Below are 18,524 nucleotides of genomic sequence, written 5' to 3'. Positions count from 1 at the left end.
GATTCCAGTATCTCCGAGGCACGTTTCTCGGCCACTCCACCGCTCTGTTGCTTGAGGTGACAAAGACAAATAATATGGGTAAATGAAGGCTTCGAACGATGAGAGACATAAATAAGTTGGAATTGATTCCTATTGGATATTATGGGTAAACGGAGACCGACTCGAGGTATAAATTATTCAGACCTCAGCCCACTTGCAAAAGCAATATTACTCTTGGAAACGAGAAACCCAAATACCACGTTCTGAGCTAATTCCCACCATCAACGAAAACAACCATAATTGAAATGGTGCATAACTCGCAATGCCCTCGCTAGCTCCTGCGATATACATAACAGCAACAACGGGGCACATAATGCTTGAACACGCACTTCTCTTCATCATTCCCACTACAAGGCGTGATAGAACACAAGGCAACAACCCGTAATTAAATATGAATTGCACGTTCATCATTTGATGAATACATTGACCCAACAAACCGAAACAACTACCTTATTGAAGCAAAAAAGAAAGAAAACCACAGAGACCAACCGCTCAGGCCATGGATGTCTTCTTATTTGGCTCAAAGACGTACTTGATCAGCGACTCCTTAATGGGCAGAAGCTCTGGGAACTCACCCTTCAATTTGGTGGTATCCAGTTCATTGTTGCTCCTGGGGGCAACGATCACCTTTGCCTGCTCCTCCAGGTTGAAGTTCTTCCACGTAAATTTTGGATCGATATAGTCTCTGTACATCTCCAAGATCTCGTTATGACTGACGACACCAGGGTTGGTGAAGTTCCATATGCCAGTGAGGTTCCTCTTTGCCATTTCAATTGATATAGGCAAAAGTTCATCCAGAATGGTCATGGAGTTGGGTATGTTAACAACCTTCTCGTAGCGGGTGATTTTGGTGATGAAGTTGCGAGGGTTTAACAGATCTGTTGAGATCGGCATTCTAACACGGAGGGTGCACACGTTCTCATAGTTCTTCAGCAGCTCTTCAACCTGTCAAAGATGCACACCTTAAGAAATTGATAGGATCAACCGATAACACACATTGCATGGTGGTACTAGAAAAAAAACATAGTGAAACAAATAATGAACAAATATATTGCACCATGGTAAATGCACCAACCTATTTAAAATAGAGGGAAGAACTGAACTTATTGCAGAAGCAATGGTCAATCCACCAAGTGGCTTCAAATAAATTATCTTCATATCCGGTAAGATTTAAGTGTATCTATCAATATGATTTAGTCTGGTATATCTTAAATTGGCTGCTTAACTCAAGCACCATTGAACTCAACCTCAGGGCCTACCAAAATTGTAAATCTTTATTTTTCTAAAGATCAGATGCATCTAAGTCATTGCTATTTGCGACTCATATAGATAACAGTAATGTTGGGATGTTGATAATACAATCAGGCATAAAAATTGGAAAGAGCACTTGCCCGGCCCTGCGTGCAGGTTATCCATGTTTTCATCTTATGTATTAAATACACAATCTGGAAGCAATCTCCTAGACAATGGATAATATCAATCTCCAATGTGAAGGAAAATGCAACGATACCACAAGCAACAGGCATCATCTAAAAGTATCAGCTAGAGAATTTAACTATAAATCAAGACAAACATCAAGGAAGGACTCAAAGATCAGCAGAAATAACTGCTAAATGCATGGATTAAAGATAGATCCAGGAGTAGGAGAAAGCACATTATGAAAATGAAGCTTCAAAAGGAGCTCAACCGACCAATGTTGGCACAAGTCCAATTAGTAACTACTAGACTCTGAATACTTAAGTTTTGTATCAGATGCATGAAAGCATGTTTATATAACTTATTTATATTGTTCTTAATTTTATCTATGAACACATGTTTCACATAAAGATATGTTTTGTACAATTTATGAACATCTATATAAATTAAAAATATATTAATACATCAAGTTAGAATTGAACATGAAAATCTCAATACAATATCAAATAGAAAATCCGGTTCTTTGATGCATTAATTTGGTTCATGATTAAGATGTACCTCAGCGAACCACTCAACTCAGGCTCAATTTCAGCTCAACTTAAAATTTCGCTTACAGATGAGAACAATTATGTAACAAGTAAACCAAACTTGAAATAAAGTTACGACAAAAAAATAATTTAAACTGAGATCGAGCAAGATATGCATGATCTTGCTTGGACTACAACTTCCCCAATGGTGGCCCTCTCATATCTTCCTAGTCACTCCTCTTTCCTCAATTCCTGATTCTATTTGATTCATCCACTTAACCAGCATTATTGATTCACACCCGTCACTATTATCACTACTGCAATCAACTAGATCCCATACACTACCTGCAAGAACACAAACATTCCATTGCATCAATCCCAAGCTAGATTAACTCTTGCTTTATAGTACATATGGTCCGATCAGATCTCGAAGTGCACCAGCTTTCCCAGTACCACCTACCGACATTATCATCCTTGACCCAAATGGATATTATCAACAAATTGTTTCTTAAACACGATTCATTCGCGTCAGAAAACTCCTTCAGCTACCTGCAAGCTATCAATGTCCATAATCCCAAACCATATACTGCTGTCCTCAATCTCAAGATCTCAACCAACTGACACACAGATTTAATGCATCCTAACGAAGACAGTCAGATCTATAGCGACAAGGTGGCGTATCACTTATGTCAAGGAAGGCATCATCACATACCATGGCCTTGGTCTTGGAGTAGAAAGACCCAACAAAGTTGGGCGTGTCCTCCTCTTTGAACCCGACCCCAGAGTCAAGGGGGTGGGCGCCATCGTACTCGAAGATGCACCCAGTGGCATAGTTGACAAGGATGAGACCGCGCTCGCGGCAGACGTCCGCGAGGGTGAGGGTGCCGACGACGTTGGCGCGGATGGTCTCCACGCGGTGGGTCTCGCACCAATCGACATTGGGACGGCCGGTGACACCGGCGGCGTTGAAAACGTGGGTGGGGGAGGCGGCGGTGATGTCGGCCTCGAGCTGCGCGCGGTTCTCGAGGCGGCCGTCGCCGTAGACAAAGGGAATGCCGCGCTCGGTGCAGAGGCCGCCCAGCAGGCCGCCGATCCACCCGGTGCGGCCGTAGATGAGGAACTTGAGGCCGGAGGCCTCTTTCCCGGCTGCCGTGGAGCCGTTCTCCGTCGTCAGACCCATCGATCGAACCTACCGGATCTGAGGATTGAATGAAACGCAGAGGCGCAGAGTGGGTTGAGGGAAGCAGTGGCGGTGGCACCCAAAGGCGTTCCCTGTGGGGGCAATTATAGCAGAGTTGATATCGTCACCCTTGAATACAGGAGCTTTGTCTCGAATAGTGGCCCTTATAGTCCCAGGAAATCCCACCCTCCACTTGGTGAAACGTAGCATCAGCGGACAGAACTCCCATCGTTTGTTGCCATCTGCACACATCTCAAAGATATCAATCAAGCCCAAGCTGTATCGACATAAATGATAAATATGTGCATCATCATGTCCGGGAAGAATGATTCAAAGCTGTATCACCGCAACGGTTTCACTAAGCAACCGGTAAAGATGTAATAACAGCACCTTGCAACAACCTATTTGGTGGTTGAAGACAGCGAACAGGGGCGTGAGGTATGGAGGGGATTGGGGAGGAGAATATCTCGGATACGGAGGCGGTGCCACGTCACGTGGAGCTTCATTTTTTATGTTTCGAGAAGCACGTGACGTGGATTTCCACGAGGGAGTCAGGTGGCGTGAGAGCTAACTTCTGTCATGTGGTTGCAAAGTATACGCTCGCCTCTCCTGGTGTCGGCGGTCTTCGTATTGGTAATGCGCGTGATCTGAGAAAAAAATGAGGGTGAAAATAGATAGCCAGGACATTTGAATTCTGCTGCAAGTCTTATTTATGCGTCTTTGTTGTCCACCTACCTTCCCTGTTATTGGACGCGGTTGTGGGATCCGATCGATACCTCCAATCGTAGAATAAGTAACGTGGGAAGTACGAAAGAATCGGTGAGCTGTGAAATACTGGCGGCTGATTAGATCTGAGAGCCGTGATGTTGCACGTTCATTTTGGCGTTCGACGAGGGCAAGGTCCGCGTCCCTCCCAAGACATCAAACATGGGAGCGCCAAGCTATATTGGTTGACGTAACGGGTCCTACAGGAGTGCCGTTATCCTGATTCTCCCTTTCCCTGTTTGCTGCTGTACCAGCGAGACGAATGAGCCTGAACATGGGGATATAATTTATATCTACCTGGATTTACCGAAAATAGTAAATATGTACGGTCTACTCCGATGGTCTATGATTCCTTCTCTTTGATAGACTATTAATAAAACCATAAACAAGTACTCTCGAGATCAAAGCATGGCGTGCAACGAAGGAAGCAGCAAGATATTGATAACAAGATGACAAGAACGGAGGAACAAAGAGAGTTGTTTAACGGGTCGAAAATCCGAAATCCAATGACAACATGTGAGCATGGATCGTCTTTTCGGGTTCATAGATTTATTAGATTTAGTTGGGATCTTAGAGACATGATTGATTGAAAACGAAGCACAAGAACAACCAAATTGACGTGTTATAAATATATGTATATGGATGGAATGACATTTTCCGAGTCGGCATGGTCGTCTCGCAAGTGCTGCATCGAGAACAGGACAGGAAGCTGGCGGAGGCCTTTCCAGGGACCATTTTAATTAGGTCTTAAGCATAAGCAAACACAGAACAGGTGATAAGGACATGCGTGAGACAGAAGAAGACTTGTCAAATCCAAGGCTTGTGTGTTTGTCTACGTGTGCTGTGAACGACAACAGCGTTCTTGACAGATGTCTGGAACTAGCAAGAAATAATTAAAAGATAATTTTTGGAATATTAGACGTGGCCTTTCGAAAGTTGATTTGAGAAAACAGTCGTACATTATTTTGATACAAAAAGGGTCGATTTAGATTGTCTCTTTCACCGCCATCATGACTCTTATTTATTTTCCTTTGTGGGCACCACCGCACTCTCTCTCGGTCTTGAATAACCACAGTAGGGGTAACTAAGAGGGGAGGTGGGACCGAGTACGATGGTGGTCGGGTAAAGGCCAAACATCTGTCAGTGGTTACAGCATCAAAGACGAGCATTTTGTAATAAAGAAATACCGAATGAAATGATTTAGGTATCCTCTTATTAAAGATGGAGGAATCGATATCTAGCGAATATTTTTTATATCTTAAATACTAATTTAATAATAATATATTTAATTTGTTTTAAAATAAAAAAAAATAATATTTTAAATATTGATCTGATGGGGTTGACCAGACTTTCTTACCAAAGATTTTTATCGAATATTATGGGTTCGAAACCTCAACTAACATATTTTTAACATCTTAAATTTTAATTTAGTGATAGTGTTCTAGACTCTCTTATTAAAATTGAGAGTTTAAAATCTTAATTGATATATTTTATATATTAAATACTAGTCTGATAATAATATACTAAACCCTCTTAGGAGGGTTCAAAGCCTAAATTAATATATTTTATACGTTAAATATTAGTCTGTACCAAATAATCTTACCAAAGGTTGAAAAAAAATCTTAAATAATATATATTTAACACTTTAAACATTAGTCTGGTGGTGATATACAAGATGTCAGATAGCTTAACTAGTAAACTTTTTCGGTGTATCATAATGTGTAAGATTGGAATCCTAACTTCATCATTTATTATTTATAAAAAATAAAACTTCTATTAATTCTCGACACAATCATAATAAATTTTAAAATAAAATAAAATATTAAATATTAATTAAATTTAATTATATGATATATATAGTTGGAGCCGATCATAGTCTTATTCTATATTTATCTCGTTAGAATATGAAGGATAATCGAATATAAAAGATGTCAAATATTATAAACTATGTTAGAAATAATATTTCTGAGAAAGTCCTTTCAATATTTAAGTTAGAACGAGAGTTGAGTACTCTCGATAATATAATACGCCAAAAATTTTAACAAAATAGGAGCTCTTCTTAATAATATATTTGAGAGGATCTTTTATAGTATGATATTTAGAATGTTATATTTGATAATGTTTGAGAAAATACATGAGAGGCAGGGGATATTTGATAATGTTTAAATATCATAGTCATATCACTCGGTATTTAAACGTGGTATCAAGATATCAATCATCTATATTGACACTACTAATGTATCGATTATTTGATATCAAAGTGTCAGTCACTTGGAAATATTAATCATGAGATTTTTAATGAGGTACTGATAACATTATTATTTTCATATCATTGATCATCCATGCTATTAATGTAACCATAAACCTACCCATTATAAGCACCAAATGAACTATATGCATTTTGATAAGGCGCAGACTCAAGAGACTAACGCGTGCAAATGTAAAATAAATTAAAGCGGCATATTCAAATAATAAATTCTTTAGGTATTAGAGACGGAAACGAAGTCTCAATTCCGTTTCCCACGGTGCGTTTCCGACCATTTTATTTTATTTTATTGTATGAGCATTTTTTTATTCTCTTCTGAAGAAATTGCCGTTTTTCGGATTCGAACTCGGGCGAGGGATTCCGAGACAACCAAGCAAAAGCGCGCGACGAGAAGGGCTTCACGGCAGCACGGCACGGAGCCCAGGGGTCAGGGGATACCCTCGCCATGGAGCACCCGGCTGACGACTACGATCGTGTGGAATTCGTGGAATCACTGGTGAATTTATCAAGGACCGCGGCTGGCCGCGCTCGGCTCAACGCCGACGGAGCCCTCGCGGCTGTCCTCTGCCGCCTCTCCTCCTCCACCGCGCCCGTCCTCATCTCCCGCCTCCGCCTCGTCCGAAACCTCTGCGCCGACGAGACAGTTAACCAGGACGCCTTCGTCGAGTCGGGCGGCGTCGATAGGTTGGCCTCCGTCTTTCTCACCGGCCTCCCCGTGTCGACTGAGGTAGTGCGAACGGTGTTTCAGGTGCTGGGCAATGTCGCCTCGGCCGGCGAGGCGCACCGCGCCGCCGTCTGGGCCCGGTTCTTTCCCGTCTGGTTCCGCAAAATTGCTGCGATGTCCGACCCTGCGGTGTGCAATAGCCTCTGCATGGTCTTGGATACGTGCTGTTCTGCCACGGGAGGGCGCCGGAGATTGGGAGAGCTTTGTGATGCCGGGCGAGGCTTGCCGATCGTCTTGAACATCGTCTACACCATGTCCCGAGGTCAGTTTCTGCCTTTTCTTTCTCACAAATTTAAAATCTTTCTAAACCATATTATCTTTCTTAAAGATGTTAAAATCTTGCTGGCATTAAGCGCTGAACCCTAGATATGTCTTATTCTTATCTTCTTTAAACTTGTTTCTAGGTTGTTGTCTGAAACAAACAAGGTATTACCTTTTCTGTTTTTTTTTTTTCTTTGGTCCGTTTCATTTGTTTTGCATAATTTCAAGTCTATTATTCAAGAATCGAAACTTAACTTCTAAATCTTACTGATCTTGGGCAAAGAATTTGCATGAGGAGGAGTTCAATACAGTGCAGTGGCTTTCTGAGTACGAGTTAAAATCATCTCTGTGCTTGATTTTTGTTCTAATGCTGTTAGGTCCAGAATGTATGAAGCTTCAAATTGCTTAGAAGTAGATGCTGCCAGACCCAATTATTTTTTCGTTGTTGCCTATATTCCTCAAATCATGGACTTTTTGACACATCTCAAATTATGTTTTCTGGCATCTCTCTTTCCAGCATCGTGAAAGATACCTACAAGGTTGGTGAAGTGGTAGTTGTTTATTTAAAATATTGGCTCCATGATTTGTTCTGGTTTGCAGGTTGTCATAAAGAGGAGTACTTCTATTGGCTCTTAGGTAAAGCATGTATGGAGGGAACATATTTCACCAGAGTGTTTCAGGGATTAAGTTCAACAATTATATTGGATGGTTCCGGTGGTGTTGACTGCACATATAAGAAATTTTCTAATGCGCAAGTGTTCCTACTTGAAACACTATCAGACTACTTGACTGGCTGGCCTGGATATCTTGACAGCATTTCCAAACATTTTGCTCTAAGTGTTCTGCAAGTTTTGGAAGAAGCTTCTTCAGTTGTTGATGCTAGGTCCCAAAGCCATTCTGTTTCTCCCACTTGTTGGCTTGTAACTGATATTCTAAAGTACTCATTTGTAATTCTGAGGAATATATGTTGCTGGAAGGTTCATTCCTTGCCAGCTGCAGAGGACCCTGCTAACTCACTGCTATCTGCAGGCCTCCTACAACTTCTTTTAAGATTTCTTCGAGAACTGGATCCCACATATATTACTAAGAACTGGGCAATACAGACATCCACATATTTGAAAGTTTGTCCTTACGTAGGGTTTCAGACAGATGTAGTTTCTGTCATTTGCAATTTCCTACATGGAAGGAAGCAGGTTCAAGATGATATCAGAAAGCAAGATGGAATCTCTTTGCTCTTGCGACGGTGTGTTATTGATGGATGTTGGCCTTTATTGAGAGAATGGGCAACATTGTCAGTGCGATACTTGCTGGATGGAAATCTAGAAAACCAGTACAAAGTAGCTGAACTTGAGCAGAAGGAACCAGTTATTACACCTGAAATTTCTCGAATGGGACTAAGAGTGGAAGTTGACCAGGAAAGTAAACGTCAAAAGATTGTAAATGCTTCATCAGGTAATTCTTCTACAAATTGAATTCATGATGCTAATCGGCTGGATAAACCGAGGAGAAATCAATGAATCAATTTCATCAAGTGATTTTCTTTCTTCTTATTTGGTGTGTTGCAGCCTGTCAATTCTGAAATTTTATATGTATGATATATAATCTTAAGTCATTGTAATTATTTTGTTTTCATTTGCAACTCCATCATACAATACATGTATAAATATTAGTATAACCAGTATTATCAGTGTGAAGATTCACCAATCAAAAGGAAGCTTAACATTTTCATACTTCTTATCTTTCGTTGCCATGATATGTTGATATACTTTTTTCTCTATAAATTGATATGATTTTGCTATATATATAGTTATTTGTATAGCATGATAATTTTATATTTTTATCTAACATATGTTGTGCTCTTTCATACAATGGTTATAGTATACATTTGTATATAGCATGCAGCATCATGGAAAAGAAGATAAATAATATGACTTGACGTCAATTTTTCATCAGCCTGATAAATATCAATCAATACATATTGCTGTGTGATCTAGAGCAATACTTCCTATTTGTCTTTTTGATGTATATTTTAGTGATGATAGAATTAGCAAAAGAAGAGCCTTCAAAGTGGATCTTGTTGAAATATAGGTCTTGGGAAGGGAAAATTTCCATCTTTTGTTTTACTTGGCTTTCTTAGTTACTAATGGCAAATTAGGAATTCCTTAAAACTGTAGCTTTGACAAAGCTTATGAGCTTGGTCAACATGTTTTCCCTCTTGCAATGATTAAGACATTTGGGTTTCTTTGTAGGTAAAAGTAAATTTAGTTATGTAACGAGTTTAAGTACATACGATGTGGATGGCAAGCATGAAGTTTGCTCTATAAAGCTGAGAAATGGAGAGAGAACAAAAACACAAATACTGATTACCAGATTGTAAAGTTATAAGCATAATGCTAAGTAACAATTGTTAGATTTTGTGGTCATTTATAATTGGATAAGATATATATAATATAACTAATTGAATTCTGATGGAATATATTGGTCAATAGAAAAGAAGTCAACTTAAAGTAGGATTCCTTAGGAGATAACCTTGATGGGAGAAACTCTTTTAATGACTTATCCTAGACTCTCTGCTCTCGCCTATAAATAGATAGAACCTCTAGGGACTGAGCAATAAGACAATAAAGAAACGAGAGGAATAGAAAGGTTATTTCAGTTGAGGGATTACAGCCTTTCCCTCAACTCTTCTCCCTAACCATCAATCTAGGTAGTCCTGTGACAAGATAGGAAGAGAGGAGAAGGATCTAGTTCCTTTTACAGATTCATAACGATCTTAGATTAAAGACGGTGCTTTGCAGATCAAACAGAGATATCTTTTCAGATAACATCAAAAGGTATGCATCGTTAAACCAAATCTAATTATTTGATTTCAATCCTAGCATAAAAGATTATTTCCGTATTTAATATAGCATATTACAGATTTTATGCTTACAACAATAGTATCACACAAACAAGCTTAGAGGATATGTACAGAACATATATAATACAACCGAGTAATGGATTCAGCTTGTTTCCAATTGTTCTTTCAATCTTACTGACAATTAGATTCAGGCATTTGGATTTTGTGGCTTTTGGATTATGTTTTAGGCTGATTTATAGGACTTCTATTGTTAGAAAATTTAGGACAATGTGTTGTTGAAATGGTTTTGGGAAGCAGTGGCATTGTGGGATAGGGAGAGTTGTGGGAGTAATGGGATGTATTTGGTGCTGTCTAGCAGCAGTTGGGGTATAAATTGACAGGATCTAACCCTTTTATTATCAAGTATTTCTTTAGTTTGAGGTGGAGAAACGGCTTCCCATGATAAAACACGAGAATAGAATTAACCACTCTAAACTAATTTACTATTTGTGTAAAGAAAATAAATAAATTCTAAACCATATCTCAAGGGCCTACAACCACATATATAGCTAGCTTATAATATGAGGTCTTATGTGAGAAATGATGTTCTTTTGATAATCCTGTCTCTTGATGCTGTCTCTTCCAATATCCTATCAAAAAGAGACAACTAGAACTCTCCAAATATTAATATTAGGAGTTAAACAACATGGCTACCCTATGTTATAATCATATTAAGAATCTTAGATGCTAGATAGGCTCATAATCGGACTCTAGGGATTCCTGGAAACACAAGCTAAAATATAACGATGAAAATGTATATTCAACTAAAGATGAAAAGTAGAATATCATTTAGTGAGGAGGCCAGACTAACCCTCACCTGTTTGCTCAACAATTCTCTGTTCCTTGCATCCATCCTAACTCTGAGGTGAAGGGTGGGGATCTTATTGTTCATATATGTCTTTGAATTTGCTGTCCATTATTTTAACATGTTCTGGAAAGATGTTACGTCATAAAAAATAAGTTTAGTCACCGTTATGATTTGTACATTCAACAATTAGGAATTGATTGAATTTATATGTTGCCCTTGTTTATCACCACTTACTGAAGCCAAATTTTATATGGTGGGCAAAATTGACTTCCGTTGCTTTAGAACTTGAGGAGATATTAGATGCTTGAGCAACCTACCCCTAGCATGCTTTCTAATAGCTGAATAGCTCCCGGCAAATTATGTGTAGGGTTAACCACGTACTGGTTAAAATATTTCAACCTATTGTGAGTTTTCCAAGATGATTAGAGGGCTTATTTGGGCTTCTAAAAAATCCTTCATGCAAGGTTTGCAATTTCGTGTACCGATAGTGTATAGGTCAGGATTCACAGCGGTACCATACCGATCCGTGTGTATTCAGTGTCGACACACCAGGACATATCGAGCCTCAAGAAAATCCTGAAAAAATGGCTGAAAAAACAAATAAACTGTCCAATATAGGTCCTGTATTGAGTGTAGCGGGTAGTATAGGCTTTGAACCAGGCATACCATCCAGTTTACCCTGGTTTGTAATATCAGTAAGTCATCGGACCAGTAAATACCATCCTTACCAAACTGTATTGTACCGGACAAAATTGCAAACCTTGCCTTCAGGTTATAAATAAGGTAAAGGCACCAAGGCTTAACTGATGATATAAAATGGATAGCACTTTTTCCAACAGCTGAACAGCTCCTAACAGATTATGTACGAGTTTGATAGTTGCTAGGCTGGTGCTCCATTGTTAATCTCAGCAGGCCTGTGAATTTTCCAGGATGATTTAAGGACTTATTTGAACCTCCAGAAAATTCTTCAGGTTATGAAGTAGGTAGAGGCATCAAGGCTTCTTTGATGATATAAAATGGTAGCACTCTTGTTAGTTGGATCTGATGAAGATTGTGCTATGGTGACATTGGTTCGTTGATGTCTTTCTGCCACATGCTTGTGCATGTCCACAATCATGTTTTCAAAAGGTGTGCACGAAATTGGTTTGTGGTCTATTAGTGCAACAGAGGATTCTATCATCATGGATTGTTTATGAACATCATCATGATCAGATTAGATTTATGAAACAGAGGATTCTGTCATCGTGGATTGTTTATGAACATCATAATGATCAGATTAATGTGAATAAGAGAGAAGTGCATACTGGACAATAGGAGATGTTGTCATACTATTAAAGACACCCGTGAAAATACTAGATTGCTCGAAGGTATTGTTGTGTGGCTGTACTTGAGAAATTTTACAAAATGGTCAGCTCCCCTTGGAAAGCTAATAAACATCCTTTCTATGAGGATAATGTTGTCATTGGCAATATCAGAAAATCATAAAAGTTGCTGGAGTCAACAAGTGATGCATGAGCATATAGGAAAATATACAAGAAAAATGAAAATTTTAAATATATTATTGATAAGATTTAGAGAGGATGTTTGATTAGCCCTCTGCGTTCTAACTTGACTAGAAATGGGCTTAGAAGGCCTTCGTCATTCTGTAACAGAATCACTTGCTATTTTGGAGATCAAAAGGAGCTGACTAGCAGAGGATAAACTAGCCTGCATGTTGTAGCTAGCACTAGCTTGAACTCATAATTTAGGACTGGTAGGGCTTGGTAGTGGCTTTATAGGTTGTTGAAAGGTGGAATATTTTTATTCCAACACCAATGTGAAACATCATAAAGAAACCTAGATGTTTTTGTTTTTATCTTTTGGTGGTGAGGGAAGAAAATTTGTAATTATAATTTAATATCAAAATTATTATGGAAATTATGGGGAAGCACATAGTTCGGTTTTCATTTTATGATCGTTTGGCTTACAATTTTTTTATGATAAAAAATTCTCTCAGTAAATTATCTAATGTATTAGGTTGTCTAAGACTCCTTAAACACAATAAAAAGGGAACTTACATCAAAGTAATCAATTTTAAGAACTCATCTTAGATCTGTAAGTGTAGTATTTCAAAGATCCGTAGTCATTACTACACGTCCAATTTTTGTTGATTCATAGGTTGTTTAAAAAATTTATCTGGTTTCCTAAATGACATTTGTGAGCACATAACACAAGGTACATGACTCCATGTTGACCAACTACTTTCATCCAATGTGCACTGTCTTTTTTAATCTCCCTTGTTGAAGATTCAGTTACAGATATGAAACTTTTTACTTTTTTGGTATTTATGAATTTATCTCAAATTGTCTTAGTTCATGGCATATAAATCGAATTGTGTTCCATACTTTTCATCTTATTCTAACTTATTCTGCTGCAGATTACATAGAGCTTCTTACTCTAATGCTGATTTAAGGTAATATCTGGTTCTTCTTATTAATTAAGACAATAGTATCACTAAATATGTACATTACAGAAACTTATTGTTAGCATATGCTGAGTGTTTTCTATTGCAAGTCTCTCTTCTATCTTTCTAGCTTTTAATATCTACTTCATTGTTGTGTAAATAACCAAATCTTTTAATATCTTCTTCATTCTTGTGTAAATAACCAAAATGTTTTTCACCATTTATCAAACTTTTGTTTTGTAAAGTTTGCTGAATGAGCTAGTTTGACATATTTAATTTTGTTTCCAAATTTTTTCCAAATCTTAGTAGGATCTCTTAACCGTCCCATCAAATAAGTATAAAATTCATTAAATTGTGAAACGTGACCCTGTGATAATATGATTTCTCGAATGCTAATAAAAGTAACAAAATCATGAGTTCCTATTACTTGCTTTTGTTTTTCAAGTAACTTCTCTCTATCCTCACTCCTGTATTAAACATACCTATAACTTGCCATCCTAGATTTTTTTTCTCTATTATTGATTATCTAGTATGACTTTTATCAATTTATAGAAGTAGTTTCTTTACTTTGCCTGCATCCTTTTGGACTCAAATTGGGATATTGTTTGTTGTGTGCTTATCTCTAATATCGAATGTTGCCTTGTTTTTATTTAGTCTCACAAAGTTCTTTTTGTGTTTCTTTTCTTTTCCTCTGTATCTCTCAGTGTCACCATTGTCACAGTTGATTACCTTGGTGTTTAGGTAGTAAATAAGTCTCACAATACTAGCTATTCTTGCCTCAACCATCATATGTGCATTGAGCATATTCTTGATTGTGACTCGTGTTTACTTTTATATATACATAGTATTGATCAAGGTTCACAATTTCGGTTCGTACCAACGTATTGAGCCTTACTTGGTACAGTACGTGTCGAGGTGTACCGATGGTACGCCTAAAATAACTAAAAACCCTCGCTCGCATATCTTCCTAGTCCCTGGAAAAGAAAAACATTAAGATCCAGCTTCTACACAAGTAGCATTCACTACAAGCAAGATCAAATAGATATCCCAACTCACAGAGTTCGTAGTATTTGTGCGGGGGTGCGGGGAGAGCAGAGAGGTCTGCAACTCCGATAGCATCTGCATCAAGTACCTGAGCGCATCCTTCAAGTCATTGGAATCCTAACAAAGGATAGGAGATTAGGGTCAAACGAGAAGCAGAACAACATTGGGCGACTGGTGAAGGTTAGGTTTAGCAATTAGTGCATCATAATGGGATTGGGTTCCAAGGAAGGCACAGTGCATGTAAAAGGCGTTGTGTTGGATGCTGATGATGCCCTCCACCAGCCACTTCACCTCGTCGTTGTCGTGCTGTCACGAACAAAATTGTAAATGGGGTGTTCGATGTAATGTTTATGTATGTCCATGTCTTTCGGTTTTGTTTATGCTTTGCACAACATATAAAGAGCTTGTAGTAGGATTAACAGTCCCATTTTCTTTAGTTTTGGTGGTTGTCCTAGGCTTGCAAATAAAGGTTGTGTCATGTGGGCACTTGTGGGGATTTCGGTCTGTAGTGGACCATTTTGGACCCTTTGTTGTGCGACCGTTCAGAGCTTGTAAAGTCTGTTTGTAATTTGCATTGGCTATGAAGTGTTTAATGAAATGATTGCTTGTGGATCCCGAGTGAGACGCTTTCTCTAACTCGCTTTCTATTTTGTAGGTCCTAAGGGACCATAGGAGGTTTCAGAGAGGCTGACCTTTGCGGATGGACACGCAAGGGTGCCACACGACTTAGGCAAAACTAGCTAAGTGCGTGACAGTGCGGCAACATCTCCTCACCCTACAGTCGATTGATGGGACTCCTTTCGGCGTCGCCACGACGATCTCTCCTCGATCTCGGTCTTCTTTCTTTACCTTGGATTTAATCCCCTTCTTCTTCTTGCAACTAATATTCTCCGTCGCTGTGATTTGGGTTGGGAATTTGACGATGGGACTCTGCTTGCACCAATGTTCCCTGTGTCTGTGTCTGTAGGTTGGAAGACTGATCTTTTCGCTTTCACCCGATACAGCCTTGTATCGAGTTCAAAACTTTGGTACCGCCTAGTAACGGGCAATTTGCATGTCGAGAAGCTCTTAGACCGGTATGTACCACCCTTATTGAGCGGTACACATTGAAATTAAAAACCTACGTGTTGACAAAATAATAACATGAGTAATACTTTTATCTTTTTAATATGTTTTCGAAGTACTTTTGAATATTAATATGCCTCTGGCCTAGAAAGTCAAGGAAATTGAATGCTTAGTTCTGAGAATTATATGAAACATTCAATATGCTAACTAAAAAATGACAAAGTGAACTTTCTTGAATTTGTTATGTTGGTTTTTACCTACACTATTCTTTTAGTTTCTATGAGAAATCCAGCACTTGATTTAATCCTACATCAGAAATGGACAAAGATTTAGATTGACTTTAAAAGTCTAATACATATACTAGTATTAACTTGTGTTTAACATCTTGGACCAATATATTAGGTTTAATCAAATTATGAATTAGTTATCCTATTGGGTCGGGTCATGGATCAATTTGCCCATTGGTTGGGTCATGACAAGAAGTCATCTAGCTTAGCTATTTGACAATTATGACTTGTAATTTCAAAAATTGTAATTTCTTTGTATGTGCTATGCTTGTACTCTCAGCATTATTTGACCTCCTAGCTGCATGAACTTTGCAACTGCTTTTAGACCTTTTTTATTTGATGTGTTCAGTGACATGAGAAGGTAGAAACTCAAGTTGTGGTTGTAACTTGGGAAAGGAAATGTTGATAAAAGAATATTTTAAAGCTACTGTTCAAATTTTCTTTTTTTGAAGGATGGGATAATTACCCTATCAATTTTTTTAAAAAAGAATGAGATGGAGGTAGAAACAAGAAAGAAAGTGAAAATAAGGGAACTAAAAGAGAGAGAGAGAAAGAAAAAAGAGATGAAACAACAAAACTCCAACAAAATAGAGAACCCTACAACAGCAGGCAACCATCTCTGGAACCCAAAGCCAAGCATCTTTACCAGTAGCTTAAACCCATGTCTTTCAGCTTGGCTGGCCTTGAACATTTCCTCAGAAGCACCTGTTGACTTTCATGGGTAACACCCACGTTATGTCAAAGATAAAGAATCCCAGCCAACAAGAGAACACATTAAATAGAAGCTTTTCTCTAGGTTGTCTGTTGTTCAACCAGTGAGAACATAGGAGGTGCACTGGTACAGATTTTAAAGAAACTCCAAACCCTCATCTGCCACTTCACCCCTTATTAACAGATGGTCACATGATTTCATTTCACTATTGCACATGATACATCTATCATCAGTAATCCAAACTTTTCTTTTGAGAAATTGTCTTGTAATTCACTAAGACCAACTGGAGACAGATCTGTACTTTATTTGCTGCAAGACCTTCCAAATAATTTTTCCAGTAACCATTTCTTATTTACTGTGGATGAACATCCTATAGAACAATGGTACATTAAAACACCTACTTCCAGCATTCTCCTATTTTAGCAATCAACATGCTTTTTGATGTCACATGAATCTAACGTGCCTGCCAGGTTCTGATACTGCAATAAACAAAGTACTGACATACCCATTCAACATACAGAAGAAACAAATTCCTCCTTTGTGCCACATAAAAAAAAGTCTCAGTCTAAGGTTCTATTTAGAGTCCAACAGGTGATCCCAAGTTTGAAACCATGGAAACAGCCTAAAACCTTCCAAACTGTGGAGAAATCTTGCAAATTCTTGTAGAGTAGTAATGTCACTCTCCACCACTAAACAGATGACAGCATCAGGTAGTCGTGCAAGATAAACAATTCTGGTAAGTAGAAGACGATGACCTTCCTGCTTTCAGTTTAGGCATGATACACTAATCGGACTTGGGACCCTCCAGAATAGGTTCTATTTTCTGTCCAAAAAAATATTTTCTACATTTTTTCCAGCTTTTTAAGTAACAAGGAGCTTCGAAAATCTTGAAATAATGGTCAGGCAAATGGCTTTTCTAAATGACGAGATGGCTTTTCTGAGTCTGCAGACAAACTAGTGTTGATGTTTAGAAGCATCTAACTAGCTTTTTGACCATTGAAGAGTTTGCTCGGGATGTCCTTGCCTTTTGCAGGTGGATGTCATGTGGATATTGGGCACTTTGATGATTGTGCCAGTGGATAAATGTCTTGTTTAAATGGATGTCCTACTTGTTTGCCTCAGTACATGTACGGTATGTGCAGCAGACCATATCAATCCTTGAACGTCTAATATGTTCGGTGTTTTTCATAGAAACCGCTTTGTAGCTCACAAATCTTTGCACTTAAATTATTATTTTTACCCTCCCTCTGCACATCGTATGTTTTTTTTTTCTTCATTTATCCTGGAAGGGAGGACGGATGCTGGTTTTCTACTCTTTGTATTTCCGGAACATGTATTTGATTCTCGTTAAGTAATACTTGTTCGGTGTTATTATTGTTCTGTCATCAATGTTTGACCTGTGACATCATAGGTATGAGTTATATCTGGAAATTGGATGTACAAAAATTATCTACATAGCAGGCACAAGAAGGTGATCCTTGTTGATATGCTAATGTGCTGATTAGGTATCCTTAATTCTACAGGAGAAGCTACATGTCACCAATTTGGATTGATGGATGATTCCCTTCATGTTTTCAGTGAAGAGACATTGCAAATTCTTGTACTTCTCTTTTCTATGGGTTATTAGTCATTCACATCTTCTCAAAAAAAAAAAGAAGGCATGCATAAAATTGTAATATCCGACTGCAGCCCTGTCGATAGGAGTTTCATTCTTTTACCAAGCTTCTGCTGCTTTGAACTATGAGACATGACTCGAAAGAACAGTTGAGCTTGTTTTAGATAACATACGCTGGCAGGGCTGTCAATTTCGCTCTAGTAGCAATTTAATTTTGTTTCACAACCTCGGTATTCTTTTTGGAGCCCATTCTTTTCTCCCAAACTTCTTGACAATTTTCTAGTATTTTTTTTTTTTCGTTTTAACTCTTCATATTATCCCACATTTCCCTATATCAGAAGTTTCTCCTACCACAAATTGCAGTTATATTATTTTCGTGTCGGAACAGCAGTTTCAAGAACAAAAAGAGGGAAAAGCCTTATCAAATAGCTTATGAGCAGGAACTAGATCTTGACCATGTTCTTCTTAGCATG

General features: G+C 38.3%; 2 protein-coding genes across 2 annotated transcripts; one reads left to right on the top strand and one right to left on the bottom strand.

The window, feature by feature from the left end:
- Positions 1 to 399: 399 nt before the first annotated feature.
- On the bottom strand, positions 400 to 3,288 carry LOC103984640 (bifunctional dTDP-4-dehydrorhamnose 3,5-epimerase/dTDP-4-dehydrorhamnose reductase). Its single transcript, XM_009402183.3, has 2 exons — positions 2,695 to 3,288; positions 400 to 984 (listed from the first exon to the last, which is right to left on the bottom strand). Exons 1-2 carry the CDS (start codon positions 3,160 to 3,162, stop codon positions 532 to 534), a joined length of 921 nt encoding a protein of 306 aa, XP_009400458.2. The 5' UTR covers positions 3,163 to 3,288; the 3' UTR covers positions 400 to 531.
- A 3,243-nt stretch (positions 3,289 to 6,531) lies between these two features.
- Positions 6,532 to 17,688, top strand: LOC103984641 (uncharacterized). Its single transcript, XM_009402185.3, has 4 exons — positions 6,532 to 7,179; positions 7,779 to 8,630; positions 13,302 to 13,337; positions 17,470 to 17,688. The coding sequence occupies exons 1-3, from the start codon at positions 6,639 to 6,641 to the stop codon at positions 13,334 to 13,336; spliced, it is 1,428 nt and encodes a 475-aa protein (XP_009400460.2). The 5' UTR covers positions 6,532 to 6,638; the 3' UTR covers position 13,337; positions 17,470 to 17,688.
- Positions 17,689 to 18,524: the final 836 nt, after the last annotated feature.

The sequence above is a fragment of the Musa acuminata genome, chromosome BXJ2-5 (assembly GCF_036884655.1).
Source record: "Musa acuminata AAA Group cultivar baxijiao chromosome BXJ2-5, Cavendish_Baxijiao_AAA, whole genome shotgun sequence".
Taxonomy (NCBI): Eukaryota; Viridiplantae; Streptophyta; class Magnoliopsida; order Zingiberales; family Musaceae; genus Musa; species Musa acuminata.
This window is presented reverse-complemented; position numbering and strand designations above follow the sequence as displayed.

Excerpts from the sequence above, each read along its gene's own strand:
- LOC103984640 (XM_009402183.3), bottom strand. The coding sequence starts at position 3,162 with ATGGGTCTGACGACGGAGAACGGCTCCACGGCAGCCGGGAAAGAGGCC. Across the intron at positions 985-2,694 it reads ACTCCAAGACCAAGGCCATG|GTTGAAGAGCTGCTGAAGAA; the intron begins GTATGTGATGAT and ends CATCTTTGACAG.
- LOC103984641 (XM_009402185.3), top strand. The coding sequence starts at position 6,639 with ATGGAGCACCCGGCTGACGACTACGATCGTGTGGAATTCGTGGAATCA. Across the intron at positions 7,180-7,778 it reads CGTCTACACCATGTCCCGAG|GTTGTCATAAAGAGGAGTAC; the intron begins GTCAGTTTCTGC and ends TCTGGTTTGCAG. Across the intron at positions 8,631-13,301 it reads GATTGTAAATGCTTCATCAG|ATTACATAGAGCTTCTTACT; the intron begins GTAATTCTTCTA and ends ATTCTGCTGCAG.